Raw genomic sequence first — 21,796 nt, 5'->3', positions numbered from 1 at the left:
CTGGCAATCACACCTGTGTGCTGACAGCTCAGGGTGGGGCACACTATAAACCGGTGTTGTCAGCTGACTGGCACACCCCTACTTCACCAGCCCACCATCTTTTGGGGTTTCTTTGTTTTGAGCTGGAATGGTCTCAAGCCAGTGTGAGCTCTGTAAAAATTTGGGCAGTTAGCTGGGGCCTTCGGAGAATACGTGGGTGGAAATAAGAGTCTGTTGGCTTAATTACACTTAGTGCACGAAGTGGGCAGATTTATTTTCCCAGATATTTCACCTTTCTGGCTGAAAATAAAGCCACTGAAAGGCCGCTGGGTGGAGAACCTTGCATCTTAGAAGAGAGGTGGCCACGTAATCTGTTGCAGTTCAAGGCACAACCACTAGATGGTGGAAAGGGACCACATATTTCTATGACTGCAGCGCGCCCCTTCAAATCGGTTCAATTCTTAAGCACAAGGAAAGCTTTCCAACAGCAGAAAAGAAGAACAACCGGGCTGAGTCTGAACGCTTTGCTGCGATAAAGCTGGGTCTTTGCCATTTCATTATGGATGCAAAACCCTGCCTGGCTTTCCTCCGGCAGACTTAGTTCCCCAGCCCACCCTAACCTCGTTCATTTGAAGAGGCCCCAGCAAAGTGGACATCCAGACGTTGAATTTGAAAATTCTTTAAACTTCATGCTGCCAAATGCATTTCCATTAATTTCACCTTTGAGTCGTGACGTAAATGCTAGCGGAATCAGCCCCAAGCTAAATAAGCAATAAGCCCCATTTTTCAACACGCAAACACATAAAGATGTCAGCTCAAACTGTTTACTAATTAACACTTAAAAAGACACAAATTAGATATGCGTGGCTAAGAGCAATTATAATCAAGACGAATTCCTCTAGTCATTTGGGAACTGAAAAAAAAAAAAGGCCTAATTGCTGGAACCAATGTTTTAAAAACTGAAATCACGCCAGTTAGCAAATATGTTCATTTAAAGAGTATCTCACGTGACTACACTCTTGAGGCCCAACTACAAACGCGGGAACAAGGATAATATTTAGGAATAAAATTAAAATTTTAAGCTCTCTTAGATTTATAACTTCTTCATTAAATATGTCTGCAAACAGCAGCCCATAAAAACCTGTAGCAATTAAGTGGTTAAATGAACTGCCTCCCTTGTCAATTTTAAGGGGGTGATTAATATTAGATGGGCCCTCTGCTAATGAGACTCTCCCTCTTTCAGCTTTCAAGTCCTGTGAAAATGGAGGCTGGTTTCCCACCAGCAAGAGAGCTAGGCTAAAGACGGTACCCCCAGCGACAGCCCCATGTGCCCCACAAAGGGTTCCGGGTAGGCTGGTTCACGGGGAGCCTGGAGGGGCTGGCTTCCCAGCCGCCCATGCCCTTCCGCTGCAGGGATCCGTTGCTCTGATTTAAAAGGCTTGTGTGGGGCGGACCTGGGATGGAGAAGGGCGTGGGGTTGGTGAAGGCCCATGGCTGCACAGGAGGTGGAGGCAAACGGAGGACTCAGGCAGTTAGGGCAGGGCCGGTTTTTTTGAGGAGGTGACTGGAGAGAGAGTGTGGGGCACGCCCACCCTGGCTGCGACAGGGAATCCATCAGATGGAGAAATGGGGGGCTGCTTACAAGGGAAATAAAGAGCCGTGGAGACAGGGAATATTTATATGCCCATCTCCTCACTCGGAGAGAAGACGCTTCATCATGGATGGCTGTGGAATTGCATTTTTCCTCTTCCTCAACGGAGCAGCATTTCTTAGGGCGGGGGTGGGGGACAGTGTGGCTTTGTGAGGACAGTAGCCCCATACCGCCCTCCCACAGGGCAGAAAACCTTGTGACTCCTTGGTCACCTCCCATGGGAAGGGAAGACACAAAATTCACTCTATTCCTTGACCTAATTGACGGGAACCCTGCTCTGTGAAGATGGGCAGACAGGAAATCTCTGAGCGCTGAGGGTGCCGGCCTTCCAGCTGAGCTATGGATTAATCACGGCTTCCTTCATTCCCCCAGCCACATCTCAGTGTCTGCCTGCACGGCGAGGGTTTTGTCTTCTCGGTGGCTCCTCCCCTGCCACAATGCTGCTTGACGGCATGTATTTTGACAATAATTTTTAAATGCCACTTTTCTTGGGTGTCTTCCTGTGACTTAAAGGCGGCCCTGGGGACATGACAGTGGGGGCAGCTGGAGTCTCTGCCAGCTGTCAGGTGCCCAGAGTTGACACTGCACTATGGGGTTGGTCCATGAGGCCTATGCCCCAGCTGGGGTTGGAGAGGCAAAAGGCACTTGTCTGAGGTCTGAGCACGGTGGTGAATAATCCTGTCAACTCTGGAGGCAGAAGTAGGCAGATCTCTGTGGGTTCAAGACCAGCCAGAGTTACAAACTGAGATCTTGTCTCAAACCAGCCAACCAGCCAACCAGCAACCCCAACTATGGGCACATACGGCATCTAACATCTAACACAGGCAGACTGGGGGCCTGTATCCTGTCCATACCATATCGCCTCTACCAACACATGGCACCCGACCGCAGGCAGTGTCCTGCGCATGCCGCATGCCGCCTCCACCCTGAGCACGCTGGGAAGGACGCCTGCGGGCGGGCACCTGGAGCTTGAGTGCTGCTGCCAGTCAGACGTGCTGCTTCGTGTCCCTGTGCGCCAGGGTGAGCACTGCACTCTATGCCCGCCCGTCACCACCAGGTGCCTTGTCCCCCCAGCTACGAGCCACTCAGGGTCAGGCCGGGCTGTGGTAACACCGGGGCAGGTGCCGGGGTGTGACACTGGTGCTGGCATCTACCTGAGGTTCTGTAGCGTCATCCCTGACTGCTGTCAGGCTGACAGGCCCGGCAGCTCTATGGCAGGCTTGTTCAGGAAGGTGAGTAGCAGACAGGGCTAGGCTCAGCTTCAGAAAATCTCCGTGGCTAGCTGGGGTGGCGGGGGAGCATGCTTACTGAGGCAGTTTGAACGAGAATGGCAACCACAGACTCACATATTTGAATGCTTGGGCCTTAGTTGGTAGAACTGCTTGGGAAGGATTTGGAGGTGTGGCCTTACTGGAGGAGGTGTGTCACTGGGGGTGACCTTGGTTTCAAAAGCCCACGCCAGGCCTAGTCTTGCTGTTTCTGCCATGAGCGTGTGGGTCAGATGTGAGCTTGTGCTCCAGCGCCTGCCTGCCTGCCACCGTGCTCCCTGCCATGACGGTCATGGACTGGCCCTCAGAAACCGTAAGCCAACCCCCAGTTAGGTGCATTCTTCTGTAAGTTGCCTTGGCCATGGTGTCTCTTCACAGCAATGTCGATGGACAGACTGACCAGCTGCCTTCAGGAATGGACACTATTTCTTCAAGCTGTGTCCCCTCAGGAGAAGGGGCAGGGGTACACTTATGAGGCCACACCTGCTGATAGCTTCGTCACTGCCAGGGACTCTGGCTGTTCCTTCGACCTCAGTCCAGGTTCCTCTTGAGTGTGGCTGGAAACTATTTCTGCCCACAGAGGGAGTGCCTTCCCAGACACCTCGTTCCCACTGTGGGGAGCAGCTAGGGGCAGGATCCTGCATGTTCAGGTCTTTAGCCTGTGCTCCAAACTCAAAGGCGCTTCTCTGGGCCAGTGAGATGGCTCACTGGGGAAAGGGGCTTGCTGCCAACCCGAGTTCTATCTAGCTGTGGAACTCAAGCGATGGAAGCAGAGAACAGATCACGCAAGCTATCTTCTGACCTGCACATTCTGTGCATCAGGCTCCCGCTGCCATGAAATAAATAAATGCCAAAAAAGTACAGGCAGTCACCTGCCTTAAATACCCGATGTTCTGTTTTGTCTGGGGGTGTGGTTTAACAAGTTCCCATGGGCGGCCAGGTCAGCAGGGCCGAGACAGAGACGACCCACACAACACCACACCTGTTCTAAGGGGTTCCCTACCGGTTCCTGCACCCTGCTTGTTCCAGGCCCAGCATGGACGCAGGCCATGGCCCAGGGCTCTTCTCAGGTCTCTGTCACAGAAGCAACGCTGTGGTCAGGGTTAGAAGAGGCAGCACAAGCCGCTCCCAGGTGACTCACTGAGGTGACTCACTGAGGTGACTCACTGAGGTGACTCAGTGAATTGGCTGCAGAAGACGGCACTCTCTGAAGGAGAGTGTGGGCGGTGACGCCCTGAACACCATGACACGGAGCACACGATGGCAAGTGCAGGTGACATCCGAGTCCTCACGCTATGCTTCTCACCGTTTCCCGCCACTCGCTGCTCCCCTTCTGCATCTCCCTTACGGCTGGCCAGAATGGGAGGGGCAGACACTGCCCCCTGCCCTGCCCCGTGGGAAGGGAGGACGGTGGCGATGGGTGCTGGCGATGGCGATGCTGCCAGCGCTGCAGGCTCAGGCCCGTGCCAAAGCCCCAGTAAGCATGGCTGACGCTTCCATTACTACCCTATCTGACAGAAAAGGAAACCCAGGCTCAGAAAAGTCAGTCACAACAATTGGGGTCAAGCCACAAGTTCCTTCCAGAGCTGTCTCCAACACCCAGTGTTGTGTCGTGGGGGAACCACCCCCAGCTCAGTGCTGAGGTGAAGAAAATGCACCGCAAGAACACGCTCGGCCAGGTGCCAGGCTTGGAGCAGAGGGAGAGCCTACACATCCGGTTCACATCCACAGCCTGACAGCAGGGTGTTATCTACTCACTGACCCAGAGCCCAGGCGGACTGGTCTCCCAAACCCCCACTGTCCCCACCGGCTCGGAGAGCCCCCTTCGAGGAACCTCCAGCCACAGGACAAGACTAGGCTCAATTTTGCCTCACACAAAGGAGGAAAGAGGTCACTTGGTCACTCAGGGTGAGAACAAGATAGCTCCAAATAGGAGATCTTTTTCGTAAGAAAAAGATGCTACTGTCAAGGCCCACTGGCAAGGGCAGGGATGGTCAGGAGAGAGGGAATTTGGATGCCCCTTTCTGCAGCACCAAACCCCAGCACTGGGTATCCATTGCCACCAGAGTTTGCTGCCTGTGCACACAACGCTGGCTGACACGCTCTGAGACAGGCTCTCCCGTTTCCCCTACAGCAGCCTCCCAGGCCGCCCCAACTTCTGTGTGACTTGGTCTATCTTGTCTCCACTGCGGCTGGAGCAGCCACCCTCTCACAGCCTCCCCTGGGTACCACAGGCTCCGTGCCATGGGGAGACCCACCCTATGCTGGGTCCCTGGCAAAGGCTATCCACAAGCAGGCAGATTGCAGGACCACTTTAAGGGCAGATGCGAAATCCTACACACATCTAGATTTCTAGCATTGTGGCCAGCCATTTCTCCTGTTGCCAGCAAGCAAACAAACAAAACTATAGGTGACAATCATGTTTTTATGATTTACTGAGAATCAAAGACAAAGGGGAGTTTTTCATCTTGTTTTTGCTTTGACAGGTTTAGGAATTTGTTGTACTGCATTGATTCAATTTTCCTTGATTCCAGCCATCTTTCAATAATGCAGCCTGCTTCTGCTGGCTGGGTACATACACAAAACCCCAAGGAACCAAGGATATTGAAATGGTTCTGCCATTTCCATCTGTGAGACAAATGTTCCTCTCTGAGGAGCTCTGGTGGCAGCACGTGAGCGTGGCAGTCTTCTGTACACAGAGGATATGCATGCTGACGCTGCCCATGAACAGGGGCAGTCCCAGCGGGCCTGGCCTCCTGTGGGACCCCACTGTTTCAGGCCTGTCTCCTTGGAACTTTCCTTTGGACACTGATCCTGGTGTCTTTCTTATGATGCCCAGATGCCATCAAAGCAGCCTGCCAAATTGGGGAGGGGGCCCATATGGCTAAATATGAGGGATGAGGGGCCTAGGACACTCCTCTGGATCAAGATTTGGTCAAATCGGAGATGGTCCTGGTGGCAAATGATGAGGCAGGGGACAAGGCATTTGTCATGGTCTATGGCAAGTGATGGGTGCTTTCGAAGTGACTCAAAGTGAGGGCTTTTAGCTCAGAAGGGCTCTTGCACCCACCTTTTCTGGAACAGAGCCCTGACAGAGGGACAGGGACCATAGAGGAGTGAGCAGTGTTGTAAGCCCAGGGTACCTACCTCCTTTTCAATCTCTGCCAGGGACTTGATGGTGATTCCCAAGAGATCAAAAGGCTGCATCTGAAAGGACAGACCAAGTCACCCTTCTTGATGGCTGGGGACACCCCTCTCTTATGACAGCGGTGACGTCCAAGCTGTAGTAGCATCCCCACCCCTTCCCACAGGAATGGACACTGTGTTACTCGGTCATTACGAGTGCAGGGAGAACTCGTCATAAAGAGCATGGCGGGCTGAGCCTTCGGCACCACAAGACTGCTTTACCCCATATCCGCGGTACTGGGGGGTGGGGTGTCATGGCCTCCCAGAAGGCGTGCCTGCGGTCAATTAGCTTATCTCCTCTCCTGATACCAAAGGAGAGAGTGAGTAAGACTCATGCTTTTGTGGTGGTGTATGGGCTGGAAGTGTCTGGCGCAGTTACAGAGGTCGGAATGCAGGGTCTAGGGAAGGATCTGGTGGATTCCAGGTCTCTGACGATGACAGAAGAAGGAAACAACTATCCACCAGCTAATGGTTTGCCAGGTCAAGGTTGGTGACGTGGTACTGTTGCACATTAATGGGGGGGGGCTCTGCAATTCTGTGGACAATGGGACATTTCCTGGCAAATACACCGGCTAAGAGAGTCAGCCGCAGGTTCCTGGGCTGGACTGTGTGAGCCTCTCTGTCTGTGAGGCCACCAGTGCAGAATTTTTCCAGGCACACTCATTCTGTGTTTTCGGGGAGCAGCAGGCTAGCCTCCTGCAGCCTAGCTGGCAGGGAGAGCTTGAGATCCCCACAGAACCCAGGACTTGGTTGGCTTGGACCCTGAGCCCTGCAGTAGGTGGGGAGCTAGCGCTTGCACTGGGCTACAGGGATGTCCTGCATGGTGGTGACCAGAGGCTGGCTCCCAAGTCCAAGGCTCTCGATTCCAAACTGGCTGCAGAATGGGTTAAGATTCTCTATTTATTCAGCATATTTTAACGTGTGACTGTGCACACACACATGTGGAGGTCAGAGGGTAGCTTTCAGGAGTTGGTTCTTTTCCGCCTCGCCGAGGCAGGGTTTCTCCTGTTTCTACTGCCCTTTGTACTTACTCTAGGCCAGCTGGCTCACAACTCCCATGTCTTAGGGGTGCTAGATTACACATACATGCCGCTGTATCTGCCTTTTTTATATGGGTTCCTGGGATCGAACTCCAGTGATTAGACTTTTGCCGCAAGCCCTTTTACCTGCTGAGGCATCTGGATGCCCTCTCATATTTACTTTAAAAGCCACATTTAAAGCCCTGTTAAAAGTGGCATGGGTAGGCCCTTCTGGTCTGGCTGCAGGGGGATTAAACAGAGAAGGGCTTGGAAGGGCTTAACACTGGGCTTGGCCTGCATCTGTGGCCTTGGGCACTTGCTGAATTGGCAGCAGCACATTGTGAGGGCAAACTTGGGATCGGGCCACCAAATTAGACCCTGAGCTCCTGGGGTTGCTCTACCAGTAGCCACAAAACAGTTTGGCTATGCTGAAGATGCCAGTCTTCATGGTGTGAGGATGGGGCTGCCTGCCCGCCTGGCCCAGGAGCCAGCAGAGGTCCAGCTGTTGCATCATTAGGCTCTAACTATTCCACTAAACTTTCCCAACTGGAGCTGGTGAGCAGGGCAGAGTTGCCTCTCCCAGGAACATGTGGGAGAGGTGCCAGTGTCTCCATGGCAACGCAGCCAAGTGGAGTCTGCGGAAGTTCCTCAGGCTCCCCATGTCACGTCAGGAGCATTTTTCACGATTAAGCTGCTTACCAGAAGGGCTCAGAGGAGGCCTATTATATTTCATAAAAATGGAAACGACAGAGCAGGTTGGATCGCCAGCCGGGTAGTTTTAAACTGGGTCCAAGAAAAACACTGGAGGGGTCTTTTACTGGGCCAAACTAGGGCCTTGGTGTTTAGTGATGCCTCAAAGCAATCTTCTATAGGAAGGATAAAAGCCAGAAACAACTTTACTGACCCAGTGTGGCCCAGCCTTGCACAGAGGAGAGAGGGTAAAGGCTGTCTCGAGGACCAGGCACCACCAGAGCGATGTCTTCAGAAGGGCATGGAGCCCAGTGCCCGGCTCTGGCTGTGGCAGGGAACTTGCATGGCCAGGAAACCGACCTTAGTTCTTGGCTGGCTCACCTAGTACCTCTGTTATTACGAGGGCTCAGGGCTCAACCTGAGCAGAGACCACAGACCGCCAGAAGCACTTGACGCTCTGTGCCACACAGAGCACACACAGGGCTGCAGTGACAGTGGGGAGCCGGGGCCAACCCCATCACCGTGAGAAAAAGAGCCGAGGCCACGTGTGCTAGAGCAGCACCACCAAAGAGGAGGCAGGCGGCCTGAATTTGACGACAGCCTGATCCATGTCAGTGAGCTCCAGGCCAGCCATCGCTATATGTCTCAAAAAAAATCATTAACGATGGTTGTGGTGGCCTATGTCTTAATCCCAGCACTTAGGAGGCAGAAGCAGTGGATCTCTGTGAGTTTGAGGTCAGCTTGGTGTGCAGAGCTGGTTTCAGGCCAGCCAGGGCTGCAGAGTGAGAGCCACAAACAAACAAACAAACAAACAAACAAACAAACAGCCAGACTGACGAGGCTCAACTTGGGAAACACTGAGACGAGGCTCAAATGCAAAAGCACAGCCCGACGCACACATCTGCTTAGCGTCTCTAGAATCTTGGCCCCTACCTGCTATTTTCTTCCCCTTCTCAAGCATTTGCCAGGTACAGGCCCCAGCTGAAGGGCCCAGAGATGAGCAGAGCTCATCCCAGCTCTCGGAAGTTTCGCCTTCTGGTTTTAGGGTTCAGCATCCAGAGTAAGAGACTCATCAGGCAGAAACGCTTCCCCGGGCTCAGGGGGGTCCAGGGTGCTAAGAGCAGCTCATATGCACAGACGCTGAGGGACTGGAGAGGTGGAGGGGTCATGCATAACACTTACACTCTCTGGGATGCAGGAAAACTTCTCTGAAATCATAAAAGGCACGCCATCCATTGCTGCAAGAGAGGAAAGGAGAGGAAGGCATTATTAAGACACCATTGCTGCCCAGGAACCTAAGATGTTAGTACAGAGAGGCCCAGTCAGTCCCTGGCTGGGGGCAGGTACTGCCCAGTTCAAGTGAGCTACAGAGTGGGGCAGGGTGCCATCATCCCAGGGACCACACCCTGCTCAGGGATGCAGATGCCTCTTGTGGATCCTCTGGGAATAGTCAGGCAGGGGTGGCTGATGGGGGGAGTAGCACAGGGCGGGTATGGAAGCCCCCTCCCACCCCCACTCAGGAATCTAGCCTATGTCGTAAGTGGTGGGAGCCACTAAGGGCCTGACAGCAGGAAGGAAGTGATGAATGGGTAGGAGGGGACAGAGGTGCATTCTGGGAGGAAGCTGGAAGAAGTGTGTCCATTGTACATTCTCTAGGCTGAGCCATCACCTCTCTTGGGCAGTTCTGGGTGCCCATCAGGGTCTCCCTGGAAAGATGAGTAGTCTGGTGGTAAGGATGACTACTCTCAAGTTCTGGCCTGGACTTGGGGTAGGCATCTAAAAGCCTGTAAATGAAGCTTAGCTAATGGCTGCAAGGTGTGCCTTGGGTGTGCAGTGAAGTGTGCAGGCAACTTGCCCAGGGTCTGGCAGAGCGGGCTCAGTGTGTGTGCAGAAGGGGGAGCATAGGCTCATGGTTACTGGTTGCTTGTCACGGCTTCAGGGCTGAGTCAAGACTTGCCCTGTGTGCTTAATTACAGCGGGACAGGGGAAGGGTGGGATGAGCAGCCTGTGAACGGGGAATGCAGGGACCCAGAAAGTCAGCTCCTTTCTGTACCCCATTCCCTGCAATCTACCTGTGTCTAGATCTCCACTGGCAAATGGTGGCAGTCTTGCCTTAGAGGAGGAGATTGTGATGCAGGGTCACAGTGTGGCCCATGCACCAACGATTGGGCTGCTGGCTGAGATGGCGTCTCAGAAGTCAGGATGCAGGGTCACAGTGTGGCCCATGAGCCAGCGATTGGGCTGCTGGCTGAGATGGCGTCTCAGAAGTCAGCATGCAGCTGAGGTGAGATCCAGCCTACACATCTGGCCCTTGTGTAGGGACCTGCAGCCTGCAGCGAGGGTGGCTTGTGGCAGACTGTGGCTTTAGAATGGACATTGTGTGCCCCACCCCACCCCCATTTCCTAAAATGAAGGGTTCCTTGGTATCTGAACGCTGGGACCAGCTTTCGGGGTGGGGGCAGAGAGAAGCAGGAGTGGAAAGGAGAGCTCAGGAGAGGTGGAACCGAGTCCAGTCTGGCTTCTGAAAGATGTGCCCCACCGAGTGTGTTAAGCTGTGTCTGTAATGCCGCAGGGAGGGGAGCCCCCTCTGCAGGAGCGCCTCCTGGGTGTGCCTTCCAGGTTCGACAGACAGCTGTAGCAGGGGCCGTCTCCCGCTGCAGCTGGGCCTACAGCCTAGAAGACACGGGGCTGAGTGTTGGCATGACGCCGCACCAGCACAGGAAGGAGGGACAAAGCCGGATGATGTCATATACTGGCGTGCAAATGCCCTAGAACCACGTGGAGACCTATCACAGCAGACAGCGTCCTGAACGAAGGACCCTTGGAAAGCCACGCGCCTGTCAGGGAGGGGTGGAGTCGAGCCCCGTCAACACCCAGAAAGGCCACACTGGCTTCTGCCACTGACCACCCAACGTGAGCTGTAAGCCCCACATGGCTCTTGTGTGCTCTGACCTCGAAGGCTTGCTGGGACCAGGCCCTGACATTTCTTCTGATCGTTTTGAGATGATGAAACCGAGGCTCCAGAGGCGGAGCCTACCAAGGTCACACAGGCAGGAAGCGGTACCTCGGAAGCCCTGACTATGATGCTTGGACTCAACTATCGATCGCATTTCACCACACATGGGCACAGTGCGCGCAGCGCTGCTCCCACCTCTGTGCAGGACTACCGCACGCAGCTCCTCTTACCCGCTTCTACAGTGAAGCCCTCACCTGGAACCCCGTGGGGGCTCTGGGCCTAGACGACAGAGGGCAGGGGTTCCACACTGTGAGGAACTTCAGGCTACGGGATGGTGGTGGCCGCCAGGATGGTAGTGGCAGATGCACTCCTGCTTGCACTGGCAGCCGAGAGGGAAGCCCCTCGTGCCCAGGCCCGACTTCAAGAAGCCATTTGGTAAAGTGACTGAGGTTAGATGTGGTAAAGGGGTCTCACAACAGGGGACTGGGCAGTCAGACATTCCTCTTATTTAGAGAACAGATCTTGGTTCACCGGATAACCAGAGGGCAGAGCCTAAGAGGAGGTGCCAACCCCCAGGCCACACTGAAGCCATGTGACCTCCAGGCACACTTACTGACCAAATTGCACTTAAAGAATCTAGTGTGTGTGTGTTTGGGACAAGCACTGGAGAGATGCCCAGGGGTTAAAATCTTGCAGAGGACACTGGGCTCCATTCCTAGCACCCACATGGCAGCTCACAAGCACTGTAACTCCAGTTCCAGGGGACCCGACACCGTCTTCCGGCCTCTGTGAGCACTGCGTGTGGTGCACAGACAGGCACGGAGACCAGCATTCTCACACGCAGTAGGAGCTGCTGAGATGTGAGCAAAGGTGCTTACTGAACAAATCTGACAGCAAATCTGAGTTTGAGCCCCAGAGTCACAGAAAGGTGGGAAGAGGGTAACGACCCAGCTGCTCTGACGGGACCAGGGCATCCCTGTTATCTAAGAAGAACATGGGATGTTTAAGTGAAATGTGGCTGGTAGGGACCTGGAAGGATGCCTGTTAGCTGGCTGACAGGGAAATCTGACGGAGGGCGCAGAATACTGACACTTGGGCTACATCAGAGCATGGGATTTACCAGGGTCAATGTAGCACCAGAGTTTCAGTCCAGCTGCACAGGATGCATGGAAGACATGCACGGTGACAAAAGGGGACAGGGCTCAGATGATGGTTGTGCGCACATCAATGTGGTTTGATTACTGAACATGGCAAGGCCACGGTGCGGCATGGCCACAGGACTCGAGTGCCACTGGTCTGTTCTGAGCTCGTGTTATATTCTCGAATGATCATTCTGAGAGCCTTCAAGAGAGGGAGGACATTGTGGGACCCTACGCTAACTCCAGATGGAAACGGAGAGGCGGACTCAGGCCTGCTGCCCCAGGAAGGTGAGACTCTGCCCAGCAACCCAGCACTGCATCTGACACATGGGGAGCAGGCAGGGCAGGGCTCATGTCTGGGTAAGGTGGGCATAAGCTCCCATCTGCCAGAAAGCCAGGGACACAGGGAGAAGGGCTGGCTGGACCAATCACAGATCAGGACTCCATTTTCCTCTGCATTGCACAAAGCAAACAGGCAGATTCACTGATACTGGCTGGGGCCTGGGCAGGGCCTGTGTGCTGCAGTTTAGCTGTAGGAGGGAAGGCCCCTTCTGATTCAACAGCATCCATTCCAGCATCCAGAAGGCCTTCCATATTTGAAAATATGTTGACAAACATAATCCTTAAAAAACGATGGCACACATTTTTCATGTGATCCCCAAGACTGCTCATAAATCATCTCTGTGCCCCCTCTCACAGGGAGCTCTGTTCCCCTCCTTCTCCAGCCAGGGACTGTTCTAGAGTGAAGGCACGGATTGCCGCCCTGGATGCCAGCCTCTCACTGAGCCTACTCAGGACCACACTTCTCTGAAGGGGTGTGGTTCATGGGGTTACTGTGCCCTGCCAACCAGCAAGAGTTAGGGCAGGGCCTCTCCCTGATCCCACCAAACGGTGTTGCAGAATCAGGAATGACACCAGGTGCTGGTCCTTTCTCCAGATAGCGTTCCCAGGGTGACATTAATAAAAAGTTCCTCCAAGCCTGGATGGTAATGAGGGAAGAAAGATGAAAGTCCGTGGTCCTTCCAGTCTCTTCCACGAAAGAGAAGGGAGGAAGGATCCTGCTCCTCCCCTCGTACAAGGTGCAGCCTCTTCAGGAAAGTCAGGCACCCAGAAGTGCAGGGCTGTGTGTGACAGAGCCAGGGCTCAGACTCACATCCTGGCCTGTGGGGGAAGGATGGGCTGGTGGCTGTGCCCATGCTGGGGCCACCACACCTTTGAGCCTGTCTGTAAAATGGGTCTCACGCTACAGTGGCTCAGGAGCAGACACATTTGACAGCAGTCAGGGCCTGCTGTGAGGAGAGCACCCTGGCCACCCAATATCTGACTCCTGGGTCCCTTCAGCGTCAGGCCACTGCTTTCTTCTTTCTACTTAAAAAACGAAACAACAACAAACCATTGGTGGCAGTTTCAACAAATGCTGATCCGCGATCAACCGACTGGAGCAACAAGGAGCAGATGACAGTGAGGGAGAGTGAGGGTGTGCCGCGGGCTCCGTGGCGCAATTAGCATTCTCCTAAACAAACGAGCTTCAGCAGAGCTGTAATTAAGCAGGCCTGTAATTAAGTATATGCCCTTTATCATAACGATCATGCTTAAAAATGGCACGAAGCACGGAACTGTGTTATTAATGCTGTAATCCCAGACTGGAGAGCGAGTACATAGAAATCTGCATGTCAGGCCTGTCACCGAGAGTGTTTGTAAAATACATTAAAGGAAGAAGCCCCCAAACAATGAGCTCGTTCAACTGTTCTTTTTACAACCAGGCAGCACAAGTCAAGGGGACTGTGAATGCTTACAGATCCCAAGGTTTAAACAAATAAAGCTGTAATCTGCTGCACCCCACCCTGGGGAAAGAGGCGGCGAAGCTGCTGGGGAGGCTCTACTTTGTTTCCTCTTCTTCAGCTGGCGCTGTCTTTGCTGCTCTCAGGGAGGCAGCCCAGTTTGCATGCTGCATTTGGTTGGGCATCCAGTTGGATTTCTGCTCCCACAGACTGCTCTATGAACCTGTAGGAAGTCTGCCTGGCAAGTGCCCCCCCCCATAGCTCCTGCCTCCTCCCTTTGTGTGGAAACTGCCATTTTACTTTTCACAGCAACCCCCAGAGCTCGCCTTTGATCCCCATCTTGACACATGCCTGGGGCTCCTTCAGATTCCCGCAAACCACTCACTGACCCGCCTAAGGTTGCAGACCCTGTGCCCTCCACCTTCACCCAAAGTTGCTCAGAGCAGTCAACTCCATCCCTCCTTGACATCCCCACAAGCAGAAAGGACAAGGACACTCATATTTCATCTCAACATGCTTGATAAAGAGTCATAAAACAGACTTGTTAGAAATGTAACTTTTAAACAAGATCCTATTCCCAGCACCTCTGCTGTTACCTGCTTACAGTCACCGCACAGGTTTAGGTGAGCCCAGGTATGGTACCTGGATGTCCTTCAGGAGGCAAACTGGCTTACAGTTGTTTTTTTGGGGGGGGCAGCAGGAGGCATTTAATCTCCCAAACCTACCTGCTGGAGGCTCTGAGCAGTAACTAAAAAGCTCCCCGCCACTTCCTCTTCTGCTCCAAAGTCCTTTGCAATTTGGGGTGGGAAAAGTGCCAGCAACTCAAGATCTCAAGGCCATTTCTCAAGATTCATTTGCAAACCAAAACACGGGGGCATCCTGCTTTCTGGGTGACTCACTTTGGAGATATCTTTGGAAGATATTTGTAGACGCCTCCGGAGCTGTCTGCTCCATGACATTCCAATTGAGTTTACACAAGGCCAACAACTTCCTTCTAGGTCCCCAAAGTAATTTGTTTTGCCATGTTATTCATAAGCCAAAAGGAGCAATTTATCAGCCACAGTCGGAGACTCCCAAGCCCCACAGTCAAGAGGAAGAAGAAGTGTGGGCACCAGTGTCTGTCCCAAGTGTAGTGGTGCCCGCTTGTTAGCCATGTGGTTTTGGGTAAGTGACAAGCTGAGTCCGGGTAAGTTTGCCCTGGGGTAATTCTGCCCTCATGGGCAGTGCTGGTGTGTGTGGGGTGAGACAGCAAACACGGGTGAGCTGAGCATAGCAGTCCTATGACAGCCACCTGATGCATGGTTCTCATATACAGAGCACAGACTGTTTCTTTGGGGAATGAGTGCAGAGCGCAACTTCCTACCCCACAACTGCTGTGGCTAGGACAAGGATCACCCTATCTGAGCCTTTCTTTCACCTGTAAAAGAAGATGATAATATCTGGGCCACTCTGTTGCAATGAGATAAAAACACAAAGCCCATGTACAAGCAAGTTTCTTGGTTGGTTAGGGATGATATCATTGTCACACAGGAAAAGGCCCTTCACAAACTCTGGGCATCCATATTAAACCATCTTACCTATGAGTCCCAGTCAAAGGCTCCCAGAGGCATGGAGGCAATGTCTGCACTGTACTGTGGTGTGACACACAGGGTACCCAACAGTGCCCTCCCTGGCTTCTGCTCTTCCTGCAGTTACAGGTGAAGCTTGATCCAGAAATGAAACGAGGTCCTGGTGCAGTCTGGTACCACACAGGTAAGGAGTGAGACAGGAGGCGGTCTCCCGGTGGCCAGAGTGCTGTTGTGGTTAAATAGCCCTGTAGCTGCGACTGGGCTCGCACTACACCCTCCATGTGAACTAATGAAGGGTTCGTATCCTCAGGAGACCTAGTACTATTAAAATACCATTTGCATTGTGGTTTTGACTTCAAATCTAGTCCCACAGGCTTTTTCTAGAGGATCATGGGAAGAAATACTATAAAAGGGTAATCTGGCCCTTCATGAGTTGAGAGGGAATAAAAGGTCACCTCATCTCATGAATATATCACCTCATAAATATTCCTGAAGCTAACTGGGCAGTGGTGGCACACGCCTTTAATCCCAGTACTTGGGAGGCAGAAGCAGGTAGATCTCTATGAGTTTGAGGCCAGCCTGGACTACAGAATGAGCCAAGGCAGGCTCCAAAGCTACAGAGAAACTGTCTTGAAAAACCAAAACAAAGCAGAACAAAAGTCTGAAAAAACACTCTTAGAACTTTAAAATCCACATTCCAGAATGCACTAGGCTGTACCTCACCTGGGTGGGGCGCAGCCCATGCCATCTCTCTTTGACTGTTGGTTTTGCTTTGCTAAATGAACTTCTGCTTAAAATTTGTGTGTCTTGACTGAATTCTTTTCTTCAAGAAAACCAAGGACACTCACACCCCATGGTAAGTCCAGCTGTCTGATGCCCCCTGGAAAAGAGTCCTAAAGGACCAGGAGCACAGTTCAGTGATGGAGGCCCTAGGTGCCACCCCCAACACCACAGGCAAAATCAAAACGCAAAACTTCTATAAACAAGCTGGAGGCTAATAAACCACCGGTGTGTCCACTAACGGACATTCCCCGGGTTCTGTCGGGCACAGACAATCTGGATTTCTCTCACACAATCATCTCCAGACCCCATCTCTACACAAAAGTCTGACACGGATCCCTCTCCACATCCCTACTACCAGGAGAGGAAGGAGGCCTCAGCCACTGCTCAGAGCAGCCCTCTAATGCAGACACTTGATCAGGTGATGGAGGTTCTTGCAGAGCTTTGAGGGCAGGAAGGGCAGGGGGACATGTCCTACATCGAGGAGGGACTAGAAATCCAGCTAGAACAGCTGCTCTCCTCTGAGGAAAGCCTTTTAACTTAACTCTGCAATGGCTTTGCTCCAAGACCCCTTGCACCTGGCTTAGGGTGAAGACAGTTGTCTCAGGATCACACCCACAGGATTGACAGGGGGCCTCTGTGGTCAAGGGGCTCCGGGGTCAGGAAGACACTCCGAAGCCTGCTTGCCAGCAGAAGATGAAGTGTGGGGGTGTGGCTTGCAGCAAGTAAGGCCGAATCTGGACTCGAGGAAGATCTGTTCTTGAAGAAGGACTGAGTCCTCTGGGAGGGGAGTATTGAAGGAGGGCCACTCCCATCCAGACACCTCACTGTCGCTGGAGGCCAGCTTGGTGGCCTCTGGCAGACATCTCAGGAAGTGAGGTGCACCTTCCCATCGACGGCTCGTGTTACCTTAACACCAACACAAACACTTTTAAATCGAAATTTCTCTTTTCTTTTTATTTTCTCTGAGACAGGGTTTCTCTGTGTTGCTCTAGCTGTCCTGAAACTCGCTCTGTAGACCAGGCTGGCCTCAGACTTACAGAGACCCGCCTGCCTCTGCCTCCCAAGTGCTGGGATTAAAGGCGTGCACCACCGCCACTAGGCTAAATTGTATTGTTTGAATGTGTCAATATATGAATCTGTTTTCCAAGGAATTCATCCTCAAAGGCCAGCTAAGTTAAAACACCCTGAACCCCAGGCCAGGGGTCTGCATGGGACTTGGGCCCCTAGCTGTTTTCTGTACCTTTATGTATGCCTGCATGTATAAAGAAAATATACTTAGTGTGTGTGTGTGTGTGTGTGTGTGTGTGTTAACAAATCGAGCATCACAGTGTAACTTCTCTGCACTTTTTCACTTAGCTGTGAAATTTTCCATCAGAAGGTGAGGCTCAACTTGGACATTTTAACAATTGCATAGGAGAAGGGTGCAGTCATGGCCAGTGCCTTAACTGTCATCCCAAATGGTTGCCAGATGAATTATACAAAGGCTTGTGGGCTGGGAGGACTAGGGAGAGTCGACTTCAGGATGTGACCCTTGCCCATGGGGCCACTCCCAACTCCAGTCTAGCTAGGGTGACCAGACCAGAAGAACCATGTGGCTAGCTCTTTTTTTGTCAACTTGACACAAGTTAGAATCATGTGGGAAGAAGAGACTCCATTGTGACAATTCCTCCATCAGAGCCTGTAGGCAAATCTATGAACATTTGTTTTAATTGAAAAAATAATAGATTTTGATCACGTTTTTCCCATTCCTATGGAGCATTTCTTAATTAATGATTGACAAGGGAGGGCCCAGATCACTGTGGGTGGGGCCATCTCTGGGCACACTGTCCTGGTTGATGTAAGGAAGCAGGCTGGGTAAGCCACGAGGAGCAAGCCAGGAAGCAGCTCCCTCCATGGCCTCTGCATCAGCTCCAGCCTCCAGGTTCCCGCCTGACTTCCTTTGATAGACTGTGATAAGGAACTATAAGATGAAACAAACCCTTTTCTCACCAAGTTGCTTTGGCCATGGGGTTTTATCACACCAACAGAAACCCTGAGACAGACACTGACTCTGGGTTTGTGGAGTACTGTTGTGACAACCTGAATGTGTTTGGGAGGGCTAAGTCACTTCAACTTTGGGCTGTTGTGGGAATTTAGGACATAATGCTGAGGGCAGCGCAGATGGCAGAGACTCCGCTCGTGCAGTTTCCAACGGAAGTAAAGACTCTGTCCTGTGCTATTTTTTAAACAAGACTACGTAGGCCTGATCAGCTGGGGCTGAAGAATTGGCTGTGATTAACAAGAGACTAGAACCACTAAAGTGAAGCCTTTGCTTTGCTGGTACAATTTATACTGGTCACCTGGAGCTGAAGATTAAGCTGTGATTAAGAAAGGACCAGCATCATTGAGGTAAAATCTGGGGGGTGTTTTCTCAGAACACAGAAGCTATGGCCCAGAGAGGGCCAGGGCTATATCTCAAGCCAGCAGCAGAGCTCAGTATACGGAAGCAAGAGTAAGACCCTTGTAAGAGTCTTCCAAGTGATGTTGGTTTTGAAGGCATGCAAAGGTCATGGAGAGCAACTGAGGCTTGGCATCAGGAGAGCCTATTGGTGAAGACACAGTCTCAGTTGCTATAGAAGCCTCGGGACTGAGGAAGTCATGAGGAGAAGTTGAGGCTTGGCACCATGTGGCCGGGTAAGAGTCCCTCGGGAAAAGCTCCTGGTGAAGATACAGCCCAGTTGCAGTGAAGACTCTAGCGTTCTGGGGATGCCAGTGCCATGGATGACTACCAAGGACAGCTGCAGCTGTGGAGTGGAGCCTGCTTGAGCCTGTGAGAAGTGCTGAGTGCTATGTTTGGCAGAGCATGAGGGATGGAGCTGTGTAAGACCCGTGGAAGCCAGAGGATCTGGAGTGAATTCAAGATACACTGTTGAACTTCAGTTTTACTTTGAAATTATTGTAACTGTGCCCGGGCTTTTCCTATTTAAATAAGAAACATGTAGTCCATTTTTTTGATGTTACAGGAGTCCACAGTTAGGAGACTTTAGATATTTTAGAGATACTTTGAATTTTGAAAGAGACTTTGGATGTTTTAAAGACACTGGGTTTTTAAAGTGTTTGAATTTTTAAAGACTGGGTATTTTTTTGTTAAATTGTAATCTTTTTTATTTTGTGATATTGATATTACGATGTTGGGGATAAACATAAAAGGAAAGGGTACGGTTTAATTGTAATGCATCAGGATGCCAAGTTGATAAGAGGTCAGTTGTCCTGACTAGTTTGTTTGCTTGTTTTGTTTTTGTTCAACATGACACAAGTTAGAAGTATATGGAAGGAGGGATTCAACTGGGACAATGCTTCCATCAGGCTGCCTGTAGGCAAGTCTGTGGGGGTATTTTCTGGATTAAGGATTATGTGGGAGGGCCTGAGCCCACTGGGGGTGGTGCCACTCTAGGCCTGCAATCCGGGTTGGAATATAGAAGCAAGCCATGTAGAGCAAGCCAGTAAACAACATTCCTCCATGGCCTCTGCTTTAGTTCCTGTCTCCAGGTTCCTGCCCTGAGCTCCTACCCTGATTTTGATGATGGACTGTGATGTGGAAGGATAGGGTGAAACTTCTCCCCAGGTTGCTTTTAACCATGGTGTTTTATTCCATCACCCAAACCGTACTAATACAGGTGGAGAGGCTGGTGCAGACCGCTGGGGCAAGGGCTGTTGCAAAAGGAGTTAGGAGAGGGAACGCCAAAGCAAGCATCGATGGAAGAAATGAGAGCCTGGGAACTGGGCTGGATGAACAGGAGGAACCCAGGGTGTGGAGTGTGACGCCAGGAATTGCTGTGAGGGTGGGCAGCCAGCAGGCAGCAGGTGAGCCGGGGCTTCCATCTGGCACATGCTTTCTGTGGGGCATTTGTGATGTCCAGCAGAGGAAAACTGTTTCCTGTGGGTTGGAACACCACCGGCAAGAGACTAACTAAGGACAAGAAAAAAAGTACTAGGCCTGGTGTACTGAGAGGGGAGAGGGAGAAGGAGATAGAGATAAGAGGGAGAGAGGGTATGGGGGAGAGGGAGAAAGAGAGAAGACGGGGAGAGGAGGGAAGGGAAGGGAGGAAGGGAGAGGAGAGGTGATGGGGGAAGTCCTGTACATTTGTTAATAAAGCACTGTTGGCCAATAGGAATCTAGATAGGTGGGACTAGGAGTCCAGGAGGATTCTGGGAAGGAAAAACACAGGAGAGTTCGACATGTAACGCCATGGGGTAGGAAGCCTGGAACTATTCTCCGGTAAGAGAAATACTTAGATTAACAATTATGGGGTAATTACTTAAGTCAGAGCAAGCCAGTAAGAAACAAGCAAGGCCAACAGCTTCATAATTAATATAGCCTCCTGTGTGTTTATTTGAGACTGATGCGGCTCTGGAACCAAGCTGGTGGGAAGGCTTCTCTCGAAGAAAAAGCTTCTCTTAACATAGAGAGGGAGGGAGGGAGAGAGGGAGAGAGGGAGAAAGAGAGAAGACAGGGAGGGGGGAGAGGAGATAAGTGGAGAGAGGGAGGGAGGGAGGGAGAGAGAGAGAGAGAGAGAGAGAGAGAGAGAGAGAGAGAGAGAGAGAGAGAGAGAGAGAGAGAGAGAGAGAGAGAGAGATCTGGGAGTTGCTAGCACGTTGACAATAGAGCCAAGAGAGAAGAGAGAAGATGACCTGGAAGAAAACCCTGGAAGCCAGCCCAGGGCAGAGCAGAGGAATGCTACTGTAGGATCCAGGATCCAGTGCTTCAACTGAAGAAGAGGTCCTGGAGTTTTCAGAAAGCACAGGGAGCTCAGACACACTGTGTGATGTGGACCAGAATGGGGTTGGCCAGCACAAACCTGGTTTCGGTGTCTAGCTGGAGGTAGCGCCTGGGTACTCATGCATAAATATAAATACAGAACTGTGTGGGTATACACATGCACAAACACATGCTTCTCAGCTGAGGGCCTAGATTCAAGCACACTTGGAAGCAGTGTGCATGCTTAGAGCCCTAGATTTCTCTTCTTACACCTTGCTCTATTAGAAGCAGGTTCTCATAGAAATGGCTGATTCTAGACTGGAAAGGAAAGCCAGAAACTAAATATACTCTGCAGAACCATAGAAGCATGGATGTTGGTTAACTCAGAGCGATTTGAGCATCTAAGAAGATGAGGACTGAAACAGATGTGTGTGCTTGTGATACCAAATTCAGGAGGCTGAGGCAGGAGACTGAAAATTCAAAACCTGCCTGAGTTACATAGCTAGACCCTGTCTCAGGAAGAAAAAGGGTAAACAAATGAGAACCACTGGTTCAAAACACACACACAGGCTGAGAGGAAGGCCCTCCCTCTCATCAAATGCCAAGTCCAGTGAGCATAAGTCAAGTGTGCCAAGGGACGGGCTATTCTTAGTATCCAAGAGCATCTCCCTCCCCAGACCTCACGCTCATTACGGAAGGGACAACAGTGACTTCACAGTGAAAACCCAACCCCAGTGCTGAGTTGTGACAGCTCATGGATCCCCCCATATCTACCCCGAGGAAGAAGATAGAACAACTTTGGTGTTGTCCCTGCCAGACATACGCTTATGCCAGCGGAAACTGAACACGAGCTCAGGCTAGGGAGCAGGGTCCAGCACAGACCCCAGGCACAAGACACTAGAGGGCAAGACAGGGCTCTCCCCCGACTCTAGTCGCCCACGGAGGAGGGGTGTGGTGTTTCAATTAGCCCGACCTCCTGTCAAGTCAGTAGTACACATGCATGGTTATTATGTCTACCCCAGGGCTGACATCCAATTT

General features: G+C 51.8%; 1 protein-coding gene across 2 annotated transcripts in view; it reads right to left on the bottom strand.

Moving 5' to 3' along the window:
- The window catches only part of Mvb12b (multivesicular body subunit 12B), a 162,115-nt gene that overhangs the window by 13,988 nt on the left and 126,331 nt on the right, over positions 1–21,796 (bottom strand). The window contains exons 8-10 of one of the 2 annotated variants that reach the window (XM_040735703.1): positions 8,976–9,031; positions 6,046–6,105; positions 5,316–5,753 (exon numbers count right to left, since the gene is read on the bottom strand). In XM_040735703.1, coding sequence (XP_040591637.1) covers positions 5,673–5,753; positions 6,046–6,105; positions 8,976–9,031 — 197 coding nt within the window. In that variant the 3' untranslated portion in view covers positions 5,316–5,672. Of the gene's footprint in view, positions 1–5,315; positions 5,754–6,045; positions 6,106–8,975; positions 9,032–21,796 lie in introns of those variants that run through there. The other variant, XM_040735702.1, reaches the window with a different exon arrangement.

This window comes from Mesocricetus auratus, unplaced genomic scaffold (assembly GCF_017639785.1).
Source record: "Mesocricetus auratus isolate SY011 unplaced genomic scaffold, BCM_Maur_2.0 Super-Scaffold_100047, whole genome shotgun sequence".
NCBI lineage: Eukaryota > Metazoa > Chordata > Mammalia > Rodentia > Cricetidae > Mesocricetus > Mesocricetus auratus.
Note: the sequence above shows the minus strand (reverse complement) of the source record. Positions and strands in the feature narration are given on the sequence as shown.